The 18,688-nt window shown below is 39.4% G+C and overlaps 1 protein-coding gene and 1 non-coding gene across 2 annotated transcripts; both read left to right on the forward strand.

Moving 5' to 3' along the window:
* The first annotated feature begins 4,376 nt into the window (after positions 1-4,376).
* On the forward strand, positions 4,377-18,247 carry kpnb3 (karyopherin (importin) beta 3). The gene is made up of 25 exons (XM_056735696.1): positions 4,377-4,530; positions 6,714-6,794; positions 7,234-7,426; positions 7,515-7,617; positions 8,390-8,486; positions 8,573-8,677; positions 8,777-8,899; positions 9,723-9,843; positions 9,953-10,040; positions 10,217-10,323; positions 11,746-11,870; positions 11,951-12,214; positions 12,540-12,758; positions 13,814-13,897; positions 13,975-14,107; positions 14,242-14,363; positions 15,232-15,328; positions 15,460-15,632; positions 15,873-15,984; positions 16,072-16,127; positions 16,203-16,325; positions 16,417-16,636; positions 16,734-16,962; positions 17,038-17,179; positions 17,324-18,247. Exons 1-25 carry the CDS (start codon positions 4,453-4,455, stop codon positions 17,408-17,410), a joined length of 3,282 nt encoding a protein of 1,093 aa, XP_056591674.1. The 5' UTR covers positions 4,377-4,452; the 3' UTR covers positions 17,411-18,247.
* LOC130414683 (small nucleolar RNA SNORA84) lies at positions 8,940-9,077 on the forward strand. The gene has a single exon (XR_008905646.1). It is a non-coding gene; the product is annotated as a small nucleolar RNA SNORA84 (small nucleolar RNA).
* Positions 18,248-18,688: the final 441 nt, after the last annotated feature.

Below are 18,688 nucleotides of genomic sequence, written 5' to 3' on the forward strand. Positions count from 1 at the left end.
TGTCTCTGTTGAATTTATTTCTATATGTATTGATAACATTTATAATGGACCGTTGAATTATTACCACCAGTGAATAAATTTCAACAATTTAACCATCCGGAGTCTGTTTATACCGTGAACATTACATTTACGCATTTGGAAGATGTTAATTCATTTCTAAATATGTGCAATCCCTTGGATCGAATCCATGACCTTGGTGTTTTGGTATTTTTCAAGTATTCGCAGTATAATTTGTTCATTTCTACACTGCAAAAAATGACTTTCTTACTTAGTATTTTTGTCTTTTTTTTCTGTACTAATGTCTAAAAATTCTTGAACCAAGATGCATTTTCTTGATGAGCAAGAAAATCTGTCTTGCTTTTAGACAAAACATATGAGATTTCAATGAATTTGTGCTTAAAACAAGCAAAACAATCTACCAATGGGGTAAGAAAAATGTAAACTTTAATTCAAAATTAATTTTCTTACCCCATTGGCAGATTTTTTTGCTTGTTTTAAGCAAATATTCACCGAAATGTCATATTTTTTGTCTATAAACAAGACTTATTTTATTAGATCATTAACTCATCAAGAACATGCATCTTAAATCAAGAATTTATAGACATTTATAAATAAAAAATTTAAAATACTAAATAAGACATTTTTTCAGTGTACAGTCAGATGTAGATGCTTATAGAGCAATCCTCTCAATTTAAAAAGCATTTTATTGGACAATATCATGGACATGACCCTCATCGTGTCTTATGTATATTTCTGGAATGAATGGTTGTGTGTTATAAATGTTACTTCTTCTTAATTTTGGAAACGCAGAAAATCGTTTTGATTTGATCAAATAAATCTTGAAGGTTTAATGTTACTAAAAACAGTTTTATGCATTAAGAGGCATGTGTAATGTAAGTTTACAATAAGAAATTAACATTTGAGTATATTGATGATTTAAAGGAGTAGTTCACTTTCAAAATAAATGTTCATTATAGTTTACTCACGTCATCCAAGATGTTTACGTTTTTTTTCTTTAGTGGAAAAGAAATGAAAAACATGATGAAAAACATTCCAGGATTTTTCTCCTTATAGTGACTTCAAAGGACTCCAAACGGTAGAAAGTCATAATGACAGTTTCAGTACAGCTTCAAAGGGCTTTAAACCACACCAGAAGATGAATAATGTTCTTATCTAGTGAAACGATAGGTCATTATATATTTTTTTTATGTATATGCTTTATCGACACACATGCTCTGTTCTGCGATGCGCATTCATGACTTCACATAATAGTTTCACTAAATAAGACCTTTATTCATGGTCTGGTATGGTTTAAACCCTTTGAAGCTGTACTGAAACTGTCATTTTGACCTTCAGGCGTTTGGAGTTCATTGAAGTCACTATATGGAGAAAAATCCTGGAAAGTTTTCTTCATAAACCTTCATTTCTTTTCTACTAAAGAAACAAATACATAAACATCTTTGATGACATGGGGGTGAGTAAATGATCATGAACATTTATTTGAAAGTGAACTACTCCTTTAAGAAGTTCTACTCATAAGATGTGTTTGATCTCCAGAACTGAATGTTCTCTTCCACATGACTGTTGTATGGTGGATTGAGTTGTGTGTTTTTCGTGTGTGTGTGTGAGTGAGATGTTTCACAGGAGATTTCACACCACCCACTACAGGCTTCTCTGAGACTCTGGATTGATAGAAGCGCATGTGAAAAGCAGATCTACAGAGGATGAGATTCACTGGAGGCGACATCGCTTGATGTCATGGCAACAGTGCGATAACATTACAGCCTTTCTGTGTGTATCTGTTTGTGGAAAAGAAGAAATGAAAGCAAAAACATGGTCAATACTTGCATAATTGCATTCCTCTTAAGTTATGAGTTGGCATTTTACAACCGGTTTTATATTTGTGATGTGTATTTTCAAATGAGACCAAGTGTATCTTGACTTGACTATCTGATGGTATTTGATGTAATAGGTGTAATTTGAGGTTACAGTAGAATGAAAGATGATCTTGGTGCTTTTCGAGCAAAATCTAGACTTCTTGATATCACTGACATTCACAAACAATCCTGGAAACCAAAGATGCAGAACAGATGCGTTCTGCTTTACACACGTGCAGAATACCAAAACATCAGAGATGAAGGCATCAGAAAATCAGACATAAAAAACTTTGGGCATATGTGTGGTGGGTGTAGTTATAGAACCGTGTGAGGGATATTATTTACATCACAGTATTCCTATTTATTTGCATTTTCAGTGTGATCCTTTCCCTCATACCTTTATTTTATAAGTCTGTACATGGCTTTGTTTGCTTTGGCAATATTGTAAACGCACAAGGTTTCTCTGAATGAAGACATTTGTTAATAATTTGCATTAATTATTCATAATAGGACCATGCTTGTGAGAAAGTCATCGGAGCAAATGTAGATCAGAGGAACAGAACGGGACTGCTGATGGAGAGAAAAGCAGTTCTTCACATACATCAAAGCGTTCTATGAGAATATGCATCTTCCAGAAGGAACATCAGTGACAAAAGTCTTGTGTTTTATATATATGAGAATATCAAGGTTTAGATGTGCCCATAAAATGCTTTTTGTTTCATAAAATGCTCCTTGTGACAAAAAAAAGGTTATTCAGATGATAAAAAAGTAAGAAAGAGATGGTTCTTTAGAGAACATTTGACTGAACGGTTCTTTCTGGAACCAAAACTGATCTGTTTGTGAGAGACTGTATGTAGCAGACCTCAGACTTGCTGAATATTTGAATAAATTATTTTATATACGTATATAAATACATCACATCCTGTCCTTCAAACTACACTCACACACACACACACAGTAAGACACACACATAATAAGACACATAAACGCACACATTAAGACACACACACACTTTATATAAGACATGTCTTGTGTGCAGCTGTGTGTGAAGATTTCAGACAGCAGCACATATACAACATTACATTTGTGACTCTTTATCTCCTTTGAAATATCTGAGATGTTTCCATTTGTTCTTCATTTAATCTCACTGATGTTTTGGAGAAACAACTGAGATGATGAAGAGATGTGATCTGCGATTTCAGAATATGTTGGTGATCTTTGTCTTTATTATTCTGTATCTGCAGAAGCCGGATGGGTATTTCTCTCTGTTGTCTTTCTTTTCCAGTGCTGCTATTTTCACTCAGTTCTGGACGCTCTCCAAAGCACCCCAGAGGGACTCGACGTCTGCCAAAATCCTGAGTGCTATTTCCACATCTCATTTCTCACTGTAAAGGGTCGTGGGAGACCCTCACTTTCTTCCAGCTCTAAATCCTGTCATTCCTCTTTAGACGTCTATCTCCAGAGAGAATTTCATCTCATACACATATACATCGCAAACTATCTGTGAATTTCGTTTAAAATTGTTGTTTGTTACTTAAGAACGACGACAGAAGTCAATCATTCATTTTTACTTTGATGTCGTCATTAAACAAGAGTGAAACACAAACTGTATTAACTCACTCTGTAGGATTAACAAACAGAATATTGTGGCCTTCATGCTTGAACTGTGATGATTTTTCTTTCAAATACATTAGCCTTAAATTTAATAACTAATTATTATTTAAATGTGTCCAATCTCTTCTTTCTTTAACTGTGGATTGTTTGTCTGGTCTTCACATTTGAACAGTTTCTTTGGTGCCCTCTAGTGGTAAACTGAGGATAATAGATATATCCACTCATACAATAAAAACCGCAAGAGATCTTAATGGGTTTAATGGTTAAAGTGGGAAATATATTCTTTTTAAGGCAATGATCTGTGTAATGGTCTCTTGTGTTCTCTAGTGGTAATGTGTTACATGAAGACATTTTGTAGTAGGCTAGTTTTCACGGGAAACCGATGGTTCGTCTTTATAATAAAAAAACGAAAAATTATTTGTATTATTGTTTTTATTCATGACATTTAATTGTGTTTAAAAAATAACTACATCGGTTGGATTTCCGTTTGCATGCCTTTCTTTGAAATGATCACATTTGAACAATTGCGCTTTATTTAGATTGTCAATATTCTGGCTTTAAACATTCTTGTTGTATTCAATGCTAAACTTTATTTTCTTATATCCAGAAAATATTTCAATTACTATGGAAACCCAATTATTTCCCGCGTTTCTCGTTATTTTGCATGACATCATCGCACGCCCACCGTGTCTTCACTCGCGTCCCTCAGGAAACGTCCGCCAATGAAACGACGAAGAACGGAATTATTTTCACGTCATAATGATTGACATCGCAAATCACCAACCAACGCCATCGTATAATCTCATTCACAGGAGTCACCGAATCAGCCACGCCGTGACAAGACGCTCCCAGCCAATCACGTCGCTCCATTCGTGCAGTCTGGTGTCAGAGGTCGCTTCCCCTGCCGGCTTTCATTCGCTCGTTTCTCCGCCGCAGGTCTCTCTTTCTGAACCGAACAGCCATGGCGGAGCAGCAGCAGTTCTACCTCTTGCTGAGCAACCTGATGAGCCCTGACAACACCGTCAGGAAGCAGTCGGAGGTATGAAGTTCGGTTCGCTGTGGTTTTTGAGTGGATTAGTGAGGGCAAACGTGACGTGTTCGCGTGGAGTTTAGCGCGGGCCGCTCAGCCTTAGCTCTGGCCCAGCACATGTGTAAAGCGCGCGTTGCTGCTGCTATTCGGCTCCGAATCATTTAGGCGAATCGATTCTTTCGAATGGTCCACGTGAACGAAACGGTTTTGAAAACTTTATTTATTGTACAAACTCCGTTCCAGGAATGAATCGTGTTGTGCTTTACGCGGTGTTTGTTCACTTCGCTAAATGTTTTTTTTCGGTTTTATCATACCGAATGCGTTATTGAGTTAAGATTTCCAAAATTGTATTCTATAATTGCATTGTTCCCCAACATTATAGTATTTATTTGATTAAACGTATCTTTTTTGTAGAGAATAATGCGTTATTCCACCACGAGCGGGCGAAGAAAGTTTAAAACGCCTTGCGAGTCGGTTCGATCGAATCTTTAAAAAGATCCGAGTCGAACGAGTCATTTGCGCTAGCTGCGTATCAACGTGGCCTAACTATCTTTGGAAACCTTCCTAACGTAAATCATAAACGTTAAGCTTTTGTCGTTGTTTTCGTAAAATAAACAGTTGATTCGTTTGTTTGTAAAGCTAATTATTGAACAGCATCGTTTGGCGGCTTTTATCTCCATTTCCTTGTGTGCGCGCGACGCAGCTAGCCGTGTGCAGGTGTTGCTAAACTCGGTTTAAGCTTCCCGGACGGGTCGATTATCGTTGTTTCCGTGACATTTTTAACTTTTGTGTCATTTTAAACGCCGAATGCCTCACACCGCGTTCAACATATAAGCAGCAGTTGTTAATTTACATCAGTTAAGTCGCTGCTGGTGGATATTCATGCTGTCGTAGTTTGTATACATCTCAGTCAGAGATTGTACACTATGGCATCGCTTTCCACGATAAAACAGCATTTCTAAGAATGATGATGAATATTTAAAATCTCTTTAACGTGTCTTGTATTACAGTCATTAAACTGTAACGTCTACACGACGAGGACAGCTTATGACAAAACGTGCTCGTTCTCACTGTCATGTCATGGAAATACTTTGGATTTGGGTCAAGGATGTGTGGTTCCACCCGGATGAACTCTTGTGACCCTCTGAGGTTCTCCAGTATGAGTGTTATTGAATTATGGTCCCATTTTCGCAGGAAAGGTCACCTGTTTCCAAGGTTTCTGGCGACTTTCCCCCCAAATCTGGCATCCCAGTGGCACGTGTTGACTGAATCTTTTGTTGCCAGCTTCATTATCTGTGGCAGAGCCGGGCTCAGGAGGGGTCATTGGGTTTTTTAGCACATTCGTGGGGTCAGCACTTTCTTTATGATAGACAATACATGAGCAACACATCACTAATGCTCAGTGGAATCTGACTCATTCACTCTGAAGAAGAGGGCCCGCTTTACACCCGTCCCCCCCACCCGAATTTACTGTGATGAAGAGGGCCCGCTTTACACCCGTCCCCCCAACCCGAATTTACTGTGATGAAGAGGGCCCGCTTTACACCCGTCCCCCAACCCGAATTTACTGTGATGAAGAGGGCCGCTTTACACCCGTCCCCCCAACCCGAATTTACTGTGATGAAGAGGGCCCGCTTTACACCCGTCCCCCCAACCCGAATTTACTGTGATGAAGAGGGCCCGCTTTACTCCCCTAAATCTTTCTTGACAAGTTAAACGTTCTGAAGTATAACAAGTTCAAGTCATAAACAACTTTTATCCTTGTGGCCTTTCAAACCTGTACGAGTTTCTTCTTCAGAACACGAAAAGAGGATATTTTGAAGAATGTCGATAATCAGACAACATTGACTCCAATCACTTCCATTGGATGAACACATTTCTCCAAATATCTCCTCATGGTTTTGTGTTATGAAGATTTCTAAACGTGTCGCTAGAGCTAAATTTGAACGCATACATGAGAAAAATTTCAGGGAAATGGGATCTCGTCATCGGCTTTGCATTCCAGACGTGTTATGCGAAACCATTTGTCACTCCAAGAATCTGGTGAGAAGTTCACCAAAGTTATTTTCTCTGTTTAAAACAGATGGAACTGGTTTTATGCTCTTCTAATCACTAGCGGTTCTGACTGAAATGTGTTTTTACGAGTATAGAAGTGTTGAATAGAAGTCACGTCATTGTTTGTCTTTGTTTAGGAAACATACGAGAGCATCCCTGGACAGACGAAGATCACATTTTTACTGCAGGCCATCCGTGATGCATCTGCTTCTGAGGAGGTGTGTTTGATTTTAATTATGATCATTCGTTCATTAAAACACACAGTTTGATGATATCGTTTGCTTATTAAAGGGACACTTCACACAAAAAATAAAATTCTGGCATCGTTTACTCACCCTCGAGATATTTCAAACGTTTATATATTTCTTTAATATATTTACTATAAACGCTGCAATGTTTCATGAGAAAATAATTGTCATTTCTAATTTTACTGGGACTTTACGAGTGTCTGTACCGTGTACACATATATTTCAAGTTGATTAAATAAATGTATACGCACAAACTGTTCATTTAAATGTGTGCGGACAGTTGCGAGCACGTCAAGATTTGTAAAATAAATACATTTGACAATAAGATGTGAATCGCGAATGCTCCGAATCAGAGCTGTGTTCGTGTTGTTGTTATGACATCATCACACGTTCTGTGTCTTCCTCTCAGGTTAAGCAGATGGCAGCCGTGTTGTTGCGGCGGCTTCTGTCGTCATCTTTCGAGGAGGTCTATCCCAGCATGACCCTCGAGATACAGACCGCTGTCAAGACAGAACTGCTCGCTGGAATCCAGTCTGAAACTTCCTCAAACATCCGCAAGAAGATCTCTGACATCGCTGCCGAGCTCTCTCGCAATCTCATCGGTTGGTTTGCACTTGATCGGTCAATAACCGGTGCCATTATGATTAGACGGGCTTTATGATGAACTAATGTTTTATGATTCTTCTCAAGATGATGACGGGAACAATCAGTGGCCGGAGATCCTGAAGTTTCTCTTCGATTCGGTGAACTCGCAGGACGTCTGCCTCCGAGAAGCAGCGCTGCATATTTTCTGGTAACTTTGAGCATCTGGGTTTAAGATTCAGTTTGTGATCGTATGACAGTCCTAGGGGGGATTCCAGGGTTATTTTAGTTACTCGAATGAATACTCTGAAAATGTTTCTGTTCATTGAATCCAATACGATTTTGATCTTTTTATTATTATTGGATGAAGTTAACTAAAATAATATATTGAAATGTTGCTTCAAAAATGAACAATTAAGTTTTAAAATAAAATAATAGTTTTTATAATAAACAAACTAAAATAAATATAAAAAATAATATTCTAAACAAATAAATTATGAAATGATGAAAGCTTTTAAATTTTTATATAAAAAATGCTTAAAATTTAACTAAACTTGACACAAAAATCTAAAAAAATAAAGGCTAATTTAAAGTGTGAGTAAAACTAAAACTATAATAACTGGTGGATTCACAAAACATTCTTAACTAAAACATTTTTTAATTCAAATTTAAGAAAAAAGTAAGGAAATTAAAAGATTAAAAAGATAGTTCCTAAAAAAAATCTTCCCCTCAAGATTGATTTACAAAGCATATGTCCTTTAATTCTTATGTAAAAAAAGAATATATTTCAGAACTTCTTAAATTAAAGGATGCTCATTTTACGATGTCCCTTCTTATCTTAAGAACAGTTTTATGATTCTGGTTTAGCTAAATGTCTTCTGTTTTTGTGACTCTTGTAGATACAGTTCAAGAAAGGGAAGTTTTGCTCATTTTGTCTGATGGTCATTCATGATAATGTATTGATTGATGTTTGTTGTGTTCAGGAATTTTCCAGGCATCTTTGGCAACCAGCAGCAGCATTACCTGGAGGTCATCAAACGCATGTTAGTGCAGTGCATGCAAGATCAGGAAAACCCACAGGTCAGCACACGCCGTTCTCTTTTCAACATGTTTGACTGTCACGAGAAGAGAGGTTTATTAATGCACATGAATTTGTTCTGATTCAGATTCGATCTCTGTCTGCACGCGCAGCGGCGTCCTTCATTCTGTCCAATGAGGGTAACACAGCCCTGTTAAAACACTTCTCAGATCTTCTGCCCGGCATCCTGCAGGTGACCATCTTCGGACCTTCTATACTGCAGTGACACTAATATCTCGCACCTGATTGTTTTTATCATTTTATATGTGAACCATTTTTCTTTTTTCATAAGGCGGTCAATGAAAGCTGTTACACCGGTGATGACTCTGTGCTGAAATCATTGGTGGAGATAGCAGACACCGCCCCAAAATACCTGAGACCCAATCTGGAGGCCACGCTTCAGCTCAGCCTAAAGGTACGTCCGAACATCTGATGATGTGATTTCCTCGCGCTTTGCCTGGTGGTTCCTTGAGACGGCCTGTTCATGCTGGACCTCGAGGTTGTGTTTGACAGGCGCACATTGATCTCTGCGATTTCATGCTTGGAAGTTGATGTTTCCGTGCTCCTTCCACAGCCCGGTTGCAGAGACATGGTCTCCTCAGGGCTCCAGACTACACCCAAAACGCTCGCATCCGCGTCCAAAATATTCATTCGCGAGCTATATTTTTGCATATTTCCGCTGATTTTATCGCTGGTCATTGACGAGTAGCCTATACGCGCAGACAACATGAGCCATATGCTGCTAGGATACGATGTTTGCTGTGACTGATTTGAATGCGCCTGAGGAAGAACAAGGCGATTATTTGAGATGTTTAAATGAAACTAACCGCGGAGAAGTTCAAGGAACGTCATTTATTTGCCCATTAACTTAGACATTTCCCTTCAATGACAATTCTGTCATTTACTCGCCTTCGAGTTTTTCCAAATCTGTATAAATGTCTGTTCTGATGAACACAGAGAGGATATTTGGAAGAATGATTATAACCAAACAGATAATGCCCGTTGACTCCCATCGTAGGAAAAATACAATGGTAGTTAAAAGTGCCCAAGAACTGTTTGCGGTCCTTCATCCTTCAAAATATCTTGAAAAAACGTTTTTTTTTTTTTTTTATTATGATTTTTTTTGTCTGGAGCCCTGATGAATGTAGACAAAAGTTTAGTATTTTCATCCTTAAAGACTGAAGTGAGTCCGTACGTTTGGTTTTAACTGAATTATTTTGTGTGTCGTCTTGATTCAGTTGTGTGCAGATACGACCCTGTCAAACATGCAGAGGCAGCTGGCTCTGGAGGTCATCGTGACGCTGTCAGAGACGGCTGCGGCCATGCTGAGAAAACACACCAACATCATCGCTCAGAGCGGTGAGATACGGTTCATGTGCTTGAAATGATTAGCTTATTATAAAATGGAGATTTGTTTTTGCACTTGAGCTGATGTGTTTGTAACGCTCTGGTGGATGTTGGTTTGCAGTGCCGCAGATGTTGAGTATGATGGTGGATCTGGAGGAGGATGAAGACTGGGCTCTGGCTGATGAACTGGAGGACGATGACTTTGACAGGTCTGTTGGTGTCATGATTCAGTTTGGCTCTTTGAAAGAATTCTGATGTCCCTGCCAGCTGTGTTTGGGACAGACTGCTTTGGAAGCTTTCTGTGATTTTATACACGTGTGAGCACTAATGATGTATAATTGTGGCTCGTTTGTGATGAAGATTAATTTTTTTTTCCCATGTTCAGTAACTCGGTGGCGGGTGAGAGCGCACTGGACAGAATCGCTTGTGGTCTCGGTGGAAAAATTGTGCTGCCAATGATCAAACAACACATCATGCAGATGTTACAGAATCGTAAGGAACAAACTCTGTATTTCTAGAGATCACACAGTATTCAGTCCCAACAGGATTTTGTGGAGATTTTTTGTGATTTAGGGTAAGGTTTTAAATGCTTAATTTTGCAGCAGCTTTAATCAAATTTTGTGATAAAATTTGCGGCCACAAAAGTTACAAATACTAATTGAATTGGAAAATTGGGTTCTTCTTTAAAACTACCACCTGTTAAAACATTAATGCATTTCCTATGATCAAAGGCATGCAGCAGGTTCATACTGCACGTTTGGAAACATGGCTGCTTTAAGATTGAAGCCCGCCCGAGAGGCCCTTTTGACTGAGAGGTCAAGCTATCAATTACGTTTCGTTTTATGCCGCTTCATGTTTATGGTTGTGGAAACGTATGCTTTAAGAAATCGACGTTTAATTGAATGTAGGGATGTAGCGGATTATAATATGTGACCCTGGACAACAAAACCAGTCTTATGGGTAAATTGAGATTTTTACATAATCTGAGAGCTGAATAAATAAGCTTTCTGTTGATGTATGAGTTGTTAGAATAGGACGATATCTGGCTGATATACAACCGTTTAAAACTCTGTATTCGGAGAGTGCAAAAAAATCTAAATATTGAGAAAATGGCCTTCGAAGTTGTTAATCACAGGCACTGTGGCAGGCCATCCATTCATAAAAATTTAGTTTTTATATATTTAAGGTAGGAAATGTACATAATATCTTCATAGAACAAGATCTTTACTTAATCCTAATGATTTTTGGCATAAAATAAAAATCGATAAATTCAACCCATACAATGTATTTTTGTCTTTTACAAAAAATGATCCCATTCTACTTAACACTGGCTTTGTGATCCATGGTCACATATGTGAGGATTCAAGTTGGTTGAGACAGTACATGTTTTGAGCAGCAGGGGCCGCTGTTTTTCTGCAAACTTGCTTAAAGAAAAAGTTCAGAAAAGCACAGACAGTCTTTGTTTGTTATTATTAAATAGACTTTTGTATATTCAGTTTTTATTTGATTTGGAATTTAAAGCTGCAATTTAGTTTGCTATTGGAAATAAAATATATATAAATTAAGAATTGTGCAGCATTAGAGAAATAATAAAAGGGCCAGTAGTTCATTAAAAAATGATCTGCTTGACTTTTGGAGCAGGTTTTGACGGAATGCGCGATATGACGTTGCATGGTGCGTCTTCGGCCAAAATCACGCGTAAATATCTGCGACAATCTCTTTAATTTTACAAGTTGGTGGAAATTTTGCGTAGTTTGTTTGATTATACGTTAAATACGGTGATGGCAAAATCCTGGAGGGACAGAATATTTGTGTTTAAGAGTTGGATATCATTTCAATGAATTGTTGTGATAGGAGTATTTGATACTGGCACATGATTAGAGTCCTAAACCTGATGTGATATTTCTTGTGTAGCGGATTGGAAGTACAGGCACGCGGGTCTGATGGCTCTATCTGCTATCGGCGAAGGCTGTCATCAGCAGATGGAGGCTATTCTCAGCGAGATCGTGAGCTTCGTGCTGCTCTTCTGTCAGGATCCTGTGAGCATCTGTTTGAATATAACTCATACATCTCTCACACCCATACGTACACGCATGCTAAATCTGCTCTCGTTTCAAAGCACCCGCGAGTTCGTTACGCCGCCTGTAACGCTATTGGACAGATGGCCACAGACTTCGCAGCCACCTTCCAGAAGAAATTTCACGATAAGGTGATCTCAGCGCTCTTGCAGACTATGGAGGATCAGACGAACCCTCGGGTTCAGGCCCACGCTGCTGCCGCTCTCATTAACTTCACAGAGGACTGTCCCAAAACGCTGCTCATCCCATATCTGGACAACCTGGTCCAACATCTGCACGTCATCATGGTGGCCAAACTCCAGGAGGTGCCGTCTTGACTTTCTCTATTGAGTGTTTGCATCCCATAATGCTCTGCTAGGAGTAGCTTTCGTTTACAGTGTCAAATTATTTTCTGTTTTTTCTTCTGTCAGGTGCGCAAAGTAAATGTGGTGAGGTTTAGTTTGATCTGAGTCGGGGTCTCTTTGATTTCAATGTGGAGTTTTCGTTCTCTAACTGTTGAAATCGACCTGACCCTGGCGTCAGATGTGCAGTTGATGTGCTCATCATATAATGCATGTGAAGAGTCTTTGTGATGTTGGTTTGTATTCGTGAGGTTTGACGATGAGTTGATTTTTCGATCTTCTCTTCTAGCTGATACAGAAAGGTACTAAACTGGTGCTGGAGCAGGTGGTGACGTCCATCGCCTCAGTGGCCGACACTGCAGAGGAGAAGTTTGTCCCGTACTATGACCTCTTCATGCCCTCCCTCAAACACATCGTCGAGAACGCAGTTCAAAAAGAGCTCCGCCTACTCAGAGGAAAAACCATCGAATGCATCAGTCTGATTGGTCTGGCTGTGGGAAAAGAGAAAGTGAGTCTTGGGCCGTGCTCACACTTGACTTCTTTTTTTTTTTGTGACATAAAAAAGTTGACAATAAGGCAGCTTAAGAGAGACAGGCTTCATAGGCAGCGCAACAGAAGTTTAAATTATAAATATCGAATCACATATTTGAAAAACAACAATACTCAACTCTCGCTAGAAATGCAATCAGAGGTTGTTGGAAGTGAAAATTAAACTTGCATTTGTCGGCTGCCTTTTAATTTTGAGCCTTCTCAACCGATCACGTTCCTTGCATTTTGTTATGGAAACGATACGTCTCTGTTATTGTTTAGCTGTGAAATGGGTAGGGCATTTTTTTTCAGAAAAGTTTGAATATTGATTCAAATATTGAATATTGATTCAAATAAGATTAACTGCAAACATGACTCATCCTAACTTTTGTGATGCAATAGAGTTTTGGACATGGTCCATATTTACGTTTCACATTAAGTTCTAGTTGCCAAAATGGATCAGCTTGCTATACCAACATAGTGTTTTAATGTTGTCATGATATAAACTATTTAATAGGGCTGGGTAAAAAAACGATTCTTCGATTTAATCGATCTTCAGTTTAAAGAAACAAAATCGTTTCGGGAAATATAGATAATTTTATGTGTACTTCACCTCTTAAACAGAGGATGGCGCCATTATTCAAGTTGAAGTTTGAAATCTGGTTTATTTCTTAAACATTTTTCAAGTTGTTCATGATTTCACTGTTGCACATTTACAATCTTTTTAATTTTTAACAGTATTTTTTTTGGATACTCTAAAAGTTTGAAGTCATTTAGAACCGTTTTGTGGGGTCTTATGTTACATGAATGTGTATTTCATTCATTTTTGCATTCACCAGCCTTTATATTTTAATATGGATTCCATGTCTGCAAAACGAATATTTAAAATGAAATACTGATAACTCATCTATCTTGAATCAAATAAATAAGAATCGAATCTCCAAAATGGCCTCAAAACCCATCCCTACTATTTCAATCTCTGAACTCACTGGCGTATGCCTTTGTACTTTGTGACATTTGTTTGTCTGTCTGTAGTTCATGCCCGACGCTTCAGTTGTAATGCAGTTGCTTCTGAAGACACAGACAGATTTCAATGATCTGGAGGACGATGATCCACAGGTAACCAATCACATCCATCTTGTGACGTCATGTTTGTGTGTGAGCCGTGGAGACTCATTCATCCATTTTGTCATCAGATCTCATACATGATCTCAGCCTGGGCTCGCATGTGTAAGATTCTTGGGAAGGAGTTTCAGCAGTACCTTCCTGTGGTGATGGGACCCCTGATGAAGACCGCCTCCATCAAACCTGAAGTGGCTCTTCTGGACAGTAAGTCACTTTCTTTTTCGATCTTGATTCCATTCGCTAGTCAAAACTTTTTAACTGAACTTTAAGAGATCGTTTTATTTCGTATGACTCAGGCTTGTGTTCAGTCCTGGTTTAACATGTCTTATCGTCTTTAGCTCAGGACATGGAGAACATGTCTGAAGATGATGGTTGGGAGTTTGTGAATCTCGGAGATCAGCAGAGTTTTGGCATCAAAACTGCTGGACTGGAGGAGAAAGCCACCGCATGCCAGATGCTGGTGAGAACATCCAATCGTTCTGCTCATCAGTATTAACACTCAATGGGTCTCATTCATGAAACACGAGCAGAACTAATTTTGTGTAAATCGTCTGTAAAGTCATTCTAACATACATATTCGGAAAGAAATGTACACCTGCTCCATGCCACGTATAAAACCACACGTGACGTTCTGTATTTTCGACAAACTTATGCACTGTGCATCGCAATTATATTTCACAACTTGTTTTGCCCTGTCTTTTTATAACATTGAGTAAAACGCAGAGCTCGTCACAGTGGAGAAGAGGCGTGTAAATATTAAGGAAGTTAATATTAATGTGTACTGCGTTTTCATATTCCGAAGTATTCTTCAAAATAAGATGGTAAGTAACAAGTAGGCATATGTTGCGCACATTCCAAATCACTCCCAACGACGCGTCTCCGAAATGTTCTCAGGCACCACCAGCTGGTCGTTTTCAGAAGAGCACCAGGTATTATTTTAACTGGCTAGAAACGCTTTGGTGAACAGTTTTATTGATTAATTTATCAGTTTGCATATAGCGTACTAGTCTCCTTTGCATTTATGCAATATAATTAGGCCAAACCTGAGAATGAAGCCCAGAGGATTCCAGCATTCCCAGATGTGTACTTTGCATAGCTTCATAGGCGGGGATCATGCTAATTGTGGATGAGCGCGCTATTAACAAGTGATTGTAATTCATTAACACGTTTTACTATCAAATGTGACGTTTACAAAGTATTTGAATTCGGAGGACAGTTTTCATGAGGGTCTGTTCATGAATGAATTTATAAATAAATAATGAAGTTCAAACCCCACCGTCATTTTGAATGATTTTGGTTCATGATTGTGTTTATATTTTCATCTTCAGGTGTGTTACGCTAAAGAGCTGAAGGAAGGTTTTGTCGAGTACACTGAGCAAGTTGTCAAGCTGATGGTTCCTCTGCTGAAGTTCTATTTCCACGATGATATCCTTCCACGAACAACAAATAATGCCCAGTGAAAGTCATTCTACATACAATCTCTGTCGCGATCAGCATCTCGGCCTGCAGTAAATCTGTCAAATGTTAATGGATGTGTTCTTTAACGTGATCTTCACGTGTGCGTGTGGCGGCTGCGGAGTCCATGCCTCTTCTGTTGGAGTGTGCGCGTGTCAGAGGTCCGGAGTATCTCACGCAGATGTGGCACTTCATGTGTGACGCGCTCATCAAAGCCATCGGGACTGAACCAGACTCTGATGTGCTGTCAGAAATCATGCATTCGTTTGCCAAGGTAACTTGAACTACTGAACGTGCGGATGAAGAGAGAGATGGATTTGTTATTCTGTGCATGAGGACAAGAATGTAATACTTCAGGATCATACAAAAGATGACACGTTAGCTTGACGATTAGCTTTTTAGGACCTCTGCGAAATACACTTTTTCCAGTTTGAGAAATGTTTATTAAATGTTTAATGTTTGTATGACGTTAACCAGTACAAGTTGTATTGTACTAATAAAATGTCTCTTTTAGTGTATCGAGCTGATGGGAGACGGCTGTCTGAACAACGAACATTTTGAAGAACTTGGTGGCATTTTAAAAGCTAAACTGGAGGAGCACTTTAAAAACCAGGAGCTCAGACAGGGTGAGCGCATTTGGCATGTCTAAGGTGATATTTGTTCACGGACACAACGTGAGAGGTTTTGACAATCGTCGTGTTTGTTCTTTGCAGCCAAACGTCAAGATGAAGATTACGACGAGGAGGTGGAGGAAACGTTACAGGATGAAGTGAGTCACGCATCAGTGCTGTTTGTTTGGGTGTTTGGAATCTTTGTTTTAATGAGGTTTGTTTGTGTGTCTCAGGATGAAAATGATGTCTACATCTTGACCAAAGTGTCCGACATCTTGCACTCGATCTTCAGCAGCTATAGAGAGAACATTCTTCCGTGGTTTGAGCAGCTGATGCAGCTCATCGTTAATCTGATCGTGAGTGTGACTCTGCCAACATTGCGGAACAGCTTTGTGTTTTTTTCTGTCAGTAAATGCAGTGTCTATATTCATCCTGTGTTTCTGACAGTGTCCGCACAGACCTTGGGCAGACCGACAGTGGGGTTTGTGCATTTTTGATGATGTCGTGGAGCACTGCAGCCCCTCTTCCTTTAAATTCGCCGAGTACTTCCTGCGGCCCATGATGCAGTCCCTGTGTGACACCAGCCCAGAGGTCAGACAAGCAGCTGCGTATGGTGTCGGTGTCATGGCTCAGTTTGGTGGAGAGAACTACCGGCCTGCTTTTACAGGTGAGGTGCACGGCATGATGCTTCAACTGTTGTGACTCAAGCCGTAAGGTGTTAGAAGTGTTTATGGTCAAGTTTCTGAACACGGTTGCACTTTCAGAGGCCGTCCCTCTTCTGGTGGGTGTGATCCAAGCAGCAGACTCCAGGGCTAAAGAAAACGTCAATGCTACAGAGAACTGCATCTCAGCTGTGGGTAAAGTCATGAAGTACCGGCCGGAGTGTGTGAACGTCAGTGAGGTGCTTCCCCATTGGCTGTCCTGGCTGCCACTCAACGAGGATAAAGAGGAGGCGGTCCATACGTTTAACTATCTCTGTGACCTCATCGAAAGGTGAGAATCTTCCGCTGGGATAAACCCAGAGACTTTGAATTTGTGGAGAATTTAACATGAACTTTTCTCCGACAGCAACAATCCCATAGTTCTCGGACCAGACAATGCCAACCTTCCCAAGATTTTCACCATCATTGCTGATGGCGTCGCCAACGAGTCGATTAAAAGTGAAGACGACTGCAGCAAACGATTGGCCAATGTTATCCTTCAAGTACAAGTACGTTTTGCGTTTCTCATTGGTCTTTAAGCTCGTCAACTTTGAAATGAAATTGTATTAAAATTCCACAACTACTTGATTTTGACAGTTCTTTATGCCTTTAAGGTTTTGTGTTCACAATGGTTTTCCTGGTGTTGTTTTCAGGTATCTGGAGGATTGTGGACGCAGTGTGTATCAGCTCTCAATGAAGGCCAACAGAAGGCCATCCAGGACCTTCTGAACACGGCTTGAGTCCACGTGTGACGCCTTAACTCTGTAGAACAGCCCATCTACTGCGGATTTAAAAACTTGACATCTGGAATTCCACATCTAGATTTTGGCCCTTTCCCCGTTTCTGAGCGAAGAACTGTCATGTGACTCAGTTTGTGTCTGGCCTCTTTACAACATCATCAAATCTGCTCCACCCACCCGACGTCGGGGGCGAGGATCCGGCGTGTGTATCTGTGTGTCTCACCTCAAAAAGAGCCGCTCGATGACTTTCATAAAAAAATCCTCACGTTGAATGAATGTGGGAGTGTAGGAAATGAAATGAACAGTCCTCCATTTTAGATCTAAGACATTCTGGTGTAGAAATTGTGCTTACGAGGTTTGTTGATCTCAATCGGTTTTGTCAGTTTAATGTCTCAGTCCTAGTGAGTGATTTAGGAATCTGTCCAATCAGTCGTCGGGCCTTTCGTCCAGTTCAGGAGATGGATCAGACTGATGGACTGGAATAGAGCGTCAAGCAGGCGGTCACATCAATGTTTTTCTCTTTCCAGGTTAGGTTTGTTTTTGTTTAGCACTGCTCTCAGTAGCCGGGTATGATGTTTAGGAATGAAGGCCGTACGTTTGCTGCTGATATCTGTGATCGGTCACTGGCTCAATGAAGTGAAATAAATGTAGGAAAACTGTGACTCGGATATCAAGGATTTTTGGGCGTCTTAAGCCATTTGGTTTATGTCATCACGTGTTTGTATGATATGAAATCTGTCCCAGGTAAATCATTTGACAAAACTTTCAGTATTAAAACTGCAAAACATGGTCGACAGTTTAACAATGTTGCATTAAACTGCATATGCTGAGAAACTAGCTCTGCTGTCCAGTTTGCTTTTTTCACATCTGAGAATAAGCCTCGTCGTTCAACAGCTTTTCTTTATATTCCGTTATCAAACGCTTTGTGAAACATGCCCAAATTTGTATCTAGGTGCACATGAACTTAACTTGTACTTTCTTATTAAAGTATTTCGCTGTTAACGGAGATTTTCAAGCTAAAAGTTTAAAGATGCAGAAATCTTACAGGAGTAGATTCTTCTAATGTGATCAGATCTAAGATCCTGCTGAATAAACAGATTCCCTTAAGACCCTTGTATGAGGTTTTTGTTTTCTGCGGGTGATTTTTAACAAAAAAGTTTTGATCCTAAAGTTGTTGGATTTGGATTTTTTTTTAAATAGGATTTGTTACACTTGTGCTAGAAATAAGTTTTGTTAGTAATTGATGATTGCTCTCTTTGTAAGCTTGACGTGATAAAA

Source organism: Triplophysa dalaica, chromosome 2 (assembly GCF_015846415.1).
Source record: "Triplophysa dalaica isolate WHDGS20190420 chromosome 2, ASM1584641v1, whole genome shotgun sequence".
Classification (NCBI taxonomy): domain Eukaryota; kingdom Metazoa; phylum Chordata; class Actinopteri; order Cypriniformes; family Nemacheilidae; genus Triplophysa; species Triplophysa dalaica.